This window comes from Myotis davidii, unplaced genomic scaffold (genome assembly GCF_000327345.1).
Source record: "Myotis davidii unplaced genomic scaffold, ASM32734v1 scaffold198, whole genome shotgun sequence".
NCBI classification, from domain to species: Eukaryota; Metazoa; Chordata; class Mammalia; order Chiroptera; family Vespertilionidae; genus Myotis; species Myotis davidii.
In genome coordinates this window covers 699,675-711,057 of record NW_006291485.1, presented here as the reverse complement: position 1 = coordinate 711,057, position 11,383 = coordinate 699,675, and the positions used below count along the sequence as shown (strand labels likewise).

Sequence of the window (11,383 nt, the reverse complement as noted above, 5' to 3'; positions counted from 1 at the left end):
CTTGTCACCTACATATGCAAATTAGCCGCCATCTTGGCTGGCAGTTAATTTGCATATTGCCCTGATTAGCCGATGGGAAGGGTAGCAGACGTACGCTAATGACCATGTTTCTCTTTTATTAGATAGGATATTTAAATGCCATTTAACAAAGAAAAATCAACCAAAAAAATGAGTTCGTGTGTCACCTCTGACACACGTGTCATAGGTTTGCCATCACTGCTCTAAGAGGGTATTATGCTAAATGAAATAAGTCAGGCAGAGAAAGGCAAATACTGTATGGTTACACTTATACATGGAATCTCAAAAACAAAGGAACAAACAAAACAAAAACAGACTCATAGAAACATAGACCAAAGGGATGGTTGCCAGAAGGGAGGGAGTTGGGAGGATGGATGAAAAAGGAGAATATAGCCAATAATATTGTGATAGGTTTGTATGGTGACAGATTATTACTAGAATTAGTGGGGTGATCACATTGTAAGGTATAGAAATATCAAATCATTATACTGTACCCTGAAACTCATATAACCAATATAATATTACATACCAGCTGTACTAAAATTTAAAAAATTAAATTAAAAAAAGAAAATAGAAAGACACCACAGAATGGGAGAAATTATTTGCAAATCATATTCTGAATAAGGGTATAGTATTCAAGATATATAATGAACTTTTACAACCCAAGAACAAAAAGATAACCAAATTTAAAAGGACCTGAATAAACATTTCTTCAAAGAAGATATACAAATAGTTAACAAGGAAAGGGAAAAATGTTCAAGGTTATCAGGACGAAATGCAAATCAAAACAAGATGCCACTTCATACCCATATGAATGACTATAATAAAAAAACAAAAACAAATGTTGGGAAAGATGTGGAGAAATCTGAACTCATATGTTGGTACAGATGCTGGGGAAACAGTTTGGCTGTTTCTTAATAAGCTAAATATAGTAATACTAGAGGCCTGTTGCACGAAAAGATTCGTGCAATAGGCCTTCCCTTCTCCTGGCTGCCAGCACCAGTTTTCCTCCAGCACCCAGCACCCAGGCCTTCGCTCCGGGGAAGCCGCCTTCAGTCTTCACTGCTCCGGCAGGAGCCACCTTCAGTCTTTGCTCTGCCACTTCACGCCTACGTATGCAAATTAACCGCCATCTTTATTGGTGGTTAATTTGCATACCTCGCTGATTAGCCAATGGGAGGCATAGCGAAGGTATGGTTAATTACCATGTTTGTCTATTATTAGGTAGGATGTGACCCAGCATTCTATTCCTAGATATATACCCAAGAGACATGAAAACATAGGTTTAAATAAAAACTTGTATATAAAAATGCATAGCAGTATTATTTATAACAACCTGTTATGTGGCAACAACCCAAATGTTTATCAACCATTGAATGGGTAAACAAAAAATTGTATACCCACAAAATGAAATATTATTCAGTCATACAAAGGCATAAGTAACTGAGATACATACTATAACACAGCCAAACCTTTATACATTATACTGCCTGAAAGAAGCCAGACACAAAGATCACATATTTTATGAGCCGATGATACAAAATGTTCTAAAATAGGCAAATTCATAGAGACAGAAAGCAAATTAGTGGCTGCCAGCAGTTGGGAGTGGGGAATGTAATGAGTATTAACACTTAATGGGTGTGAGTTTCTTTTAGTGGTGAAGACAATTAGTGCTGATGGTTGCACAACACTGTGAATACATCAAAGCCACTGAACTGTATATTTTAAAACGGTTATGATAGTAAATTTTATGTTATATGAATGGTGCCTCAATTTTAAAAAAAAGGAAAGACTTGTTGCTTAAGAAATAAATGCAGGAATGGTGTCAGGCTTACCAAGCGATGCCAGGTTCCTGCAGTTCTCCAGCATCACATCTTTGTACAGTGTTTTTTGAGAAGGGTCCAGCAATGCCCACTCTTCTTGGGTAAACTCTACGGCCACATCCTTGAAGGTCACCATGTCCTAAAGTCATCGGAAACATTATGGCTTAGCCAAGGACCACTGTCGTTATATAGGAAAAGGGCCAAGATGGCAAGAGCGGGGGCCGGCAATTCAAAGCAGAAGGTGTGTTTTGTGTATCAGAGTTCTGGGCTCTACTCTAATTTGCTTTTGGACTCAGCCCTCACTCTCAAAGGTTGAACATAGGCCTGAGAAATTGCAGAAATCAGAAATATTTGGTAAACGTATGAATGATTTCCTAATGGCCACCATCAACTGCTTGAGTTTAGGAAACAGTCATGTCTTTCCTTAATGTCCCCTTAGAAACTATCAGCAGAACATGAGAGAGTGACCCTGCAGGAAACTTTGCAATGTAGTAAATACTGATATATACTGACTTTGTTTGAGCAGTCTCTCACCCTCCATTAGATGCTCAGAGATCCTGGATGCCTGAAGATCTGGTTTGGCTGTGAGGCTCCAGGTCATTGAAAGATAATAAGTTCAACTTTGGCCAAAAAATAATGATTTGGAAAAAGAAACATATGACTCACCGGTAACCAGCTTGTCAGGAAGCCATTAACAAACCCTTCCTCCTCTGTGCATCCCTTTTGAGGGGGTGTTGGGTACAGGGGAGACTGAACTGGAGAAGTAGAAATGAGTCATAAATAAGTCACAAGAATCCAGGTGTATCTATACTCTAACACTCACAAACTCTCCTCCTACCTGTGAATAAATCTGGTTTGGCTGTGAGGCTCCAGGTCATTGAAAGATAATAAGTTCAACTTTGGCCAAAAAATAATGATTTGGAAAAAGAAACATATGACTCACCGGTAACCAGCTTGTCAGGAAGCCATTAACAAACCCTTCCTCCTCTGTGCATCCCTTTTGAGGGGGTGTTGGGTACAGGGGAGACTGAACTGGAGAAGTAGAAATGAGTCATAAATAAGTCACAAGAATCCAGGTGTATCTATACTCTAACACTCACAAACTCTCCTCCTCCCTGTGAAAAAACACACACACACACACACACACACACACACACACACCCTTTCATAAAAGAACCAGAGAAGAGCCCTGTCTCACTAGGGCCAGAAAACAGAGCTCAAGAGTCGTACTGCACTTGAGGAAGAGATTATTCACGTTTCACAGAATTCGAAAATCCAAGGGACATCACTGTCATTTAATCAGGTTTATAAAAAGAATTAGAGATAAAATTCAAAAGCTCCTGCACATTTACCACACAGATAACATCTCCACAGTCACACAAACTACTGAAATCCCAAATACCCAAAACCTAATTAGGTACCAGTGACTCTGAGCTCCACTCCTGCCTCACCTGCTCAGCCCCTCCCCTACCTCCTCGGTGGTACAGGGGCCTTTAACACTTGGTCTCTGAGAGCTGCTGGGACCCCACAACTTACCAGAGGTGGGGAATAGAACCATGACAAGATCCTATGATTCAGCCAGTAAATTTTCCTAAACAACAGAGCAATGGAAAAACCAGGACGCTTCTCTTCTTACTTCCACAATGCAGTCTGGAATAAATAATATGAAAAAGTCATAGCTTCTCTCTTTCTCTAGGTTACTGAGGACAAATCTATCTTAGCCGCCCATCATGTTCTCCTTCAAAATGCAATGTCTGCTATTGGGCCTTTATTTTGCCTAGCAGTTGATAAACCCAGGGCTGTGTGATGGCAAAACTTGTCTTCGGTCCACCATGGTAAGACCAGTACATTACTGCCCCACCCCATTTTATTATTTACTTATTTTAATCCTCACCCGAGGCAATATTTTTTTAAAAAAATTTTATTTCAGAGAGAGAGTGAAAGAGAGAGAGAGAGAGAGAGGAACATGGATGTGAGACAGAAACATTGATCGGTTGCCTTCCATATGCGTTCTGACTAGGGATTGAACCCAAAACCTGGGTATGTGCTCTGACCAAGAATCGAACCCGTGACCCTCCAGTGCACGGGACAACTCTCCAACCAACTGAGCCACACCAGCCAGGGGCTGCTCCACCTCCTTTTAAATTCTCAGATTCACCTAGTCTCAATCATGTGGTCCAACCAATCACATTCCCACCTTCAAACCCTATCAGGTGCCCACTTGAGACTTGGGCACCTGACTTCCATTATTCTTCCAGCTCCAGTCCCACTTCACTCAGATGATCTCAGACTGTTATGAGTTTGCTTTACTCCACCTTTGCCACACATTTCTATGGGCACCACCCTGGGCTTGCTCATCACCTGACACTGCTTCACTATCCAGAACAATAGTTCAGAAATTTCCCTCTCTCTGAACACAACCTCCCCAACTTTTACTTTGTTCACTCATTTTTTCCTTTCACTATATGTGTCATAAAGAACTCAGTCCACCGACTGTCCTACCTTCTTGCTAACCTCAGTCACCTTCTCTCCTCATTTCATGCTTACCCAGCCTGGATTACAATGTCCCTCATTTCCACAAATTTCCTTATCCCTAACCCCCAGCTTCACAGTGCTCTGGCAGAACTCTGACCACATGATTCCAATCATCTGCCTGCTCTGTGACAGCACTTGGGCAGACCAGCCTGCAGGAGAACTGAGCTATTGTCACCTTTAGACAAACATGATCACCAACATGAAAAGAGCCCTCAACCCTGCAGGACAATCCTGTAAGTCAATGGAGCTTCCTACTAATCAAACCTTTCTAATCTCTTTAAATCTCACCTTTTCCCTCTATGGCAATCAGCTTCCTATATAGCCTTAATGATTCAAGCCTCCTGATAGTCACGCCTGCATTCAACTAGGGCTGAGCTGTGTGACTAATAAAATACTGTGGAGGCGACTTCTAAGTCTGCGTCCTAAAAGGCACAGCAGTTTCCACCTTGGTCTCTTGCACTGCTTGCTCTAGGGCAGCGGTTCTCAACCTGTGGGTCGCGACCCATTTGGCGGACGAACGATCCTTTCACAGGGGTCGCCTAAGACCATCCTGCATATCAGATATTTACATTACGATTCATAACAGTAACAACATTACAGTTATGAAGTAGCAACGAAAATAATTTTATGGTTGGGTCACAACATGAGGAACTGTATTTAAAGGGCCAGAAGGTTGAAAACTACTGCTCAAGGGGAGCCATGCTGCAAGGACACGCCCGTGGTCCTGTGGTGAGAGATACTTGGAGAGGAACTGAGGCCTCTCTCCAACAGCCAGCACAAATGCCAGCATGTGTGTGAACTACCTTGGAAGCAAATCTTTCAGCACCAGTCATGCCTTCAGATGATTGCAGTTTCAGCTGATACCTGGCTAAGAAATCATGAAAGAGGGGGTTGGGGGGCAATAAGGGGATAAGGACACATATGTAATACATTAATCAATAAAGAAAAAAATAGAGTATTAAAAAAAAAGAATTCTTCAGAAAAAAAGAAAAAGAAATCACTGAAGTCCCTGAGCCAGAACCTTGAACCTAAGATGAATTCCTGAACTACAAAAACTGTGAGACCGGAAATGACTACTATTATTTTAAGTGACTAAGGTTAGCAGCAACAGGTAAGGAATATACCCTGACCTTCAGCAGATGGCCCCACATCCTACTTCTCAAAGTGATCATCATGAGAGGACTCTACCTTCCTGATGTCAAAATGACAATCTGAACGTCGTTTCCTGCCGCTCTTCTGTTAGAAACCAGGAGCTGTCTCCCCTTCTTTACAAGGCCAGAGTCTACAGCTCTGTTGTGTCCCATCCCACCTGCCCTTTGGAGCTGTACACTATTGATGACCTCTTGTTTACCCTTCCCTCCAAGCTCTCCCACTCTACTAGACGCTCACCATTAAACCCAATGCAGTATTTAGTAATGAAATACGTCTAATAGCAGTTTTCTTTCCAGTTACTGCCCCATCTCTGCCTCTCAGTGTTTTCACTCTCTGTCTCATTTCCTCATGTCCCCTCACTCCTCAACACAGTGTAATTTGTTTCTACCACTACCAATCCAACTGGAAGAACCACCAATAATCTTATTCACAGAGATGTAGACTGCAACTACACTGATACCAGTTCTTATCAGTCAGATCAACAAAGACATGGCGGGCCACTTCTTTTATTGGCAAGGCTGTATGGAAATGCACTCTCATACATTGCTGGGGTACAACTCCTATGGAAGGAATTTGTCAATGTCAAATTGACATTTGCTGCAAGGACACGCCCGTGGTCCTGTGGTGAGAGATACTTGGAGAGGAACTGAGGCCTCTCTCCAACAGCCAGCACAAATGCCAGCATGTGTGTGAACTACCTTGGAAGCAAATCTTTCAGCACCAGTCATGCCTCCATAAGACACTAAAATCAAAAACATTTACTCTTTCACTGTCAATGGAACTTCTAGGGATCTATTGCAACGGTAACACACATACTAAAAGACCTGGGTGAGTTTAGTGTAAACCCTGACATTTTCTTCATTTTTTGTAATGCAAATGCCTGACTTAAGCTTTGATTCCAAGACAACATCCATTTCAAAGAGGCATCCAGTACAAATACAGCTGTCTCTAAAAAACACATCTGGCAGTCTCAGGACTACATAAAGAGGCCAGCTGCCTCCGATACAGAGGCTCTTTATTTTAGAGATCTTGATTGATTTTAATTACTGACCATTTGGACTACCTGTTTGTTTTCTCTTCCTGCACTTCAAATTCTTGTTCTTATGCTTTAAATTCACCAATAAAGAGTGAACCCATGAACCTTAGGCCCCCACCCTACATCCCAATAAAAGCAGAACCCGAGGCCCATGAACTCTCTCTACCTATGACATTCCTGTGTGGGCTAAGGTGTGCTTTCTAGGTCTTGTAAGTCGTTAACCTGTATCTTTTCAGTTTCCTCATAGTTATTGGTGAAGGGCAATCATAATCAGAACCACAAGGGCTGGTCTGGAACTTCTAGGGATCTATTTCAACATTGGTTATTAATAGGCCGAGATCAGCACAGAACAGCGAGAGTATTCACTGTGGCCTTATTATACCGTAATATCAAAGGATTGGAAACAACACAAATGACCATCAATAGGGAATCAGTTCAATAAACTATGGGATACCCACATCATGAAGAAACATGCAGCCAAAAAAAGAAAAAGACAATTTCTATGTATTGATAAATTCTTATCTTCAATAAATTTAAGTGAAAAAATAATCAAAATACCAAGCAGCATATATAGAATGTAGTAACAGAATAAAATGTAATTCCATAAAAGTAGCTTCTTGAGGTCTCTATGTGTATCCTTCCTGCACCTAAAAGATGAAAGCAATAAAGGGTGTGAGTGTGTACAGAGAGGGGAACATAAGACACTAAGAGTGAGTGTGGGCCAGGAGAAAAGGAGTTGTAGGGAGTCGATGACTCCTGGGCCTGTATGATAGGTTAACACTCCTGCTCCAAAGATGTCCAGTGTGCAGAACCTGTGAATGTGCTACCCTATAAGGTAAAGAATTTTACAGATGTGATCAAGGTAAAGATCATGAGATGGGGAGAGGATCCTGAATTAGCCAGGTGGGCCCAATGTCATCACAAGGGTCCTTATAAAAGAGAAGCAGGAGGGTCCGGATCTGCAAAAGAGATGTGATGATGAAAACAGAGGTGAGAGAGAGAGAGAGAGAGAGAGAGAGAGAAAGAGAGAGAGAGAGAGACTGGAAGATGCTACACTGCTAGCTCTGAAGATGAAAAGAGAAGCATTAAGCCAAGGAAAGAATGCAGGCAGCCTCTATATAAAGATCAAAGCAAGAGAATGGATTCTCCCCTAGAGACTCCAGAGGGAATGCAGTCCTGCCAACTCATTTAGGATTTCTGACCTCCAGAACCACAGGAAAATAAATTTGCAATGCATTAAGCCACAAAGTTTATGATAATTTTACAGCAGCTATAGGAAACTAATACAGCCTCTCACAACAAACCCTCCCTGAGCCTTGGTGTGAGTCCAGCAGACCCACACGACTGTGGCAGAATTTCCTTATCTGCTGCAGGTGGAGGGTGGCTCCTTTCTCCCCACCAGGGACCCAATTTGTAGTTAGGAAGAGTCACAGTCACTGAGCTGAGGAGAAAGAGAAGAGGTAGGATCCACCCAGCTCACAGAGCCCCAAGAGGAGAGGACACTGACAAGTTTCCTGGGACACTTTCAGACCCCAAGTACCCCTCAAGGTCTTTTGGCAGTTGGAGTTCACGTGAGGGCAGAAGGGGACTCTGCTCAGGTTACAGATTCAGAGACCCCTATCTCCTCTTGGATATGCTGGTGCTGGGAAGGTCACAGAGGAAGGGCCTCTTCACACCAGTGTTGCCTAACAGAACTGTTAGTGACAGAAACGTTCTTTAATTCTGCTCTGTCCAGTGTGGCAGCTACTGGCCACAGGTGGCTACTGATCATTGAAATATGGTCACTGGGACTGAGAAAATGAGTTTTTAGTTGTATTTTTCATTGGTTTAATTGAAATGGCGGCACGTGGCTAACGGCCACCGTGGTGGACAGAGGAGTCCTACATATACCCAGGCCTGACTTTCTTTCGGATGTGGAGGGGCGGACCTGTGAGTGGCAAAGTGGGGTGAAAACATGGACCTGGGAGAGGGTGATGCCTACAGGTCTGCATGGACAGGAGCTAGGAGCATAGTAAATGCTCTGTGCTACCTAACAAATGCATGCATGAATGGAAGCATCATAATATTCTCTTAGTTCTAAGCTCTAAGGTCTCTTTTTATTCTACTTCTCTCCTCCTCCACAGCCATTATCCAGGCCTGGGGTACAACCATCTTAATCCTAAACTTCTTCCTATCACCTTCTACCTACTCTCTTAAGTCCTCATTCTTAATCCTGAAGTCCATTTTAACCGGCATGCAAAAACCACATGCTACCCACACATCCTCTTCAGCGTCTGCTCACTGGCTTTAGAACAGAGTCCAAGGTAATGCCTGATCTGGTCCTGCCTGCCAACTGTCCAGCCTGGCTCACACTCCTTCCCTAGGTTGTTGTCTTGGCTTCAGCCACCCCTGTCTTCCCAGTTTATGGAGGACCCCAGGCTCTCCTGTTTGGGGTTGTTTTCAGGCAGTTCTCTCTGCCCAAAGTGCTCTCTTAAATGTACTCCCACACTTTCACCCTAGTCTAGTTCTATGACTAGCAAAATCCAGAGAGAACAATTTTAGCTCAAGCTAAATATCAGGCCTTCTCAAAATGACTTCCTTGTTCCCTCAGGTTGAGTCCTCTGTGCCAAGCTCCTACATCACTTATGTAATTAATTGTTTAGAATGTAAATTCCATGGAGGCAAGACAAGGTCTGCTTGGTTCTCCAGGGTCCCTCTGCATCTGGCTCAGGGCCTCGCTCATGGAGATGATGAACCATCCTGGTTTGCCTATGACTGTCCTGATTTGAACACTAAATGTCCTATATCCTGGCAAATTCCTCATAGCCGAATAAATGAGGATGGCTGGTTCCCTAAATTGCACACTCAAAAAGGATCTGTTGCATGACAAGCAAATATTACCCTCAAGAATGATATAGGAAAGCTAATGAAAAAGGCACGGACGTATATAGATATAGATACACACACACACACACACACAATTATTAAAGCCCAACAATTGAATATAAAATTACTTAAAATGCTTCTCTTCAATATGAATCACCAGACTGTTATTTCAGAAAAGTTTCAAGAAACAAAGTTAATTTCTATTAGAAGGCAAGTTGTGGAGGACAGTCTTTGGAAACTGGCACCCTACCGTTCAATCTTTAAGTTGTTGTTTAATATTCCTCCAAATGATTTTAAATCTCATTGAGAAAAAACTCCACTTGCCCAAAATACATTTGTTTGTTGGTCAATTTAAATTTGTTACTAATATAAAAAAGTTAAAAACTTTTTGTCTCCCTGATGCCCTCAAATCTTTGTGGAGGATTTATAGAGCTTTAGAAGTCAAACTCAACAGGACTGAGGAATGTTGCTAAATATTCCTGCTAGTCTTTAGTTGGATGACTTGTCATACTTCATATACATGTAAAAATTATATATTTATACTTATATATAAAATCCCAACATTTTTAGTATATAATGTGAGCAAATACATATCTCTGTACTCTTACACATTTTGTTATTTACACATTTAATGTGTATTTATTTTCAGGTAACTGTATTTATTGAATTATTTACATACATATAGCCACACACACCTTACTATCTTTCCCTTGAATATAATGCATCAAACATAAGAAATTTTTCTTAAGATTCTCTCATTCTTGCCCTGGCCGGTTTGGCTCAGTAGATAAAGCCTCAGCCCGTGGACTGAAGGGTCCTGAGTTCGATTCCTGTCAGGAGCACATGCTGGGGTTGGGGGCTCGATTCCCAGTGGGAGGCAGCTGATCAATGATTCTTTCTCCTCATTGATGTTCCTATCTCTCTCTCTCCCTCTCCCTTCTTCTCTGAAATCAATAAAAATATATTTTTTAAAAAAGATTCTCTCATTCTTAGTGACTGTGTGTTTCTGATCTGAGCTCAAGAAAGCCCATTAGCAGTTTCTCTGCCCAGTGGAGGCAGGTGGAACCTGTTGTCACAAGTTCCACACAGCCCTCACCTGGTCACACAGGACTCTTAAATCAGTGAGGAAAGGTGAGCTTCAAACCTGAGCTCTAGAGGTGCTTTTCTTGTCTGAGGAGGAGGGAAAAAAAGCACAAAGGTTGCCTTTGAGGCGCTTTACAGAGCATAATACAGTTACCGAATGGCAAAGCCATCCCATTCACGTTTCTTTTCTGAACTTACTGATGAACGTGTAATTGTTGGCTGTGACTGGATTTTCCTGAGTCCCAGCCAGCCAGCTGCTCCCCAGGCGGGGAAAGCAGGTTCACGCTGTGTGCAATTGGCTCGCTCAGCTCATTTGGCTGCAGAGTTTTTGGCGACTCCAGTCACTTTAAACGTGGCTTGTCACTTGGGGGCCCTATTCATGGCTCAGCTGACTTTTAAGCAATTTTCACAGTTCATTCAGGGCCCCAGAGGCTGTAAGGCTCTAGGGCAGGGTTTCCTAAGCTCAACCCTACTGACGTTTGGGGCTGGATAATTCTTTGTTGCAAAGGTTGTGCATGGAGGTCGTGGAGCAGCATCCCCGGCCTCCGCCCTCCAGATGCCAATGGTACCCTACCCGCCCCGCCCCGCCCCCTTGTAATAACCCGAACAAAGCCTCCGGACTAGGCTGAAAGTCCGCTGGGGGCCGTCATCACACCCGGCGAGGGAGAAGGGGGTTGGGGTGGGTGGAAGCTCGGAAGGAGGGAAGCGGCGCGCAGAGCTGGGAGGTACCAGCAGCTCCCGGCAGACAACGGTCCCGGGCGGGACAGGGAGTCCCCGGGCCCTGACCGGGTGCCCTCAGCCCATGCCCCTCCCTGCAGCGCCCCGACCACCCGCAGCTCACCGCGTCCTCCCCTCGCACTGCGGCCAACCG

The 11,383-nt window shown here is 43.2% G+C and overlaps 1 protein-coding gene across 2 annotated transcripts in view; it reads right to left on the bottom strand.

Annotated features, from left to right (window-relative positions):
* The window catches only part of ZNF558 (zinc finger protein 558), a 23,560-nt gene extending 12,180 nt beyond the window's left edge, over positions 1–11,380 (bottom strand). Inside the window, exons 1-4 of one of the 2 annotated variants that reach the window (XM_006764770.2) lie at positions 11,354–11,380; positions 3,378–3,491; positions 2,785–2,873; positions 1,854–1,980 (exon numbers count right to left, since the gene is read on the bottom strand). In XM_006764770.2, coding sequence (XP_006764833.1) covers positions 1,854–1,980; positions 2,785–2,873; positions 3,378–3,399 — 238 coding nt within the window. In that variant the 5' untranslated portion in view covers positions 3,400–3,491; positions 11,354–11,380. Of the gene's footprint in view, positions 1–1,853; positions 1,981–2,507; positions 2,610–2,784; positions 2,874–3,377; positions 3,492–11,353 lie in introns of those variants that run through there. The other variant, XM_015564615.1, reaches the window with a different exon arrangement.
* Positions 11,381–11,383: the final 3 nt, after the last annotated feature.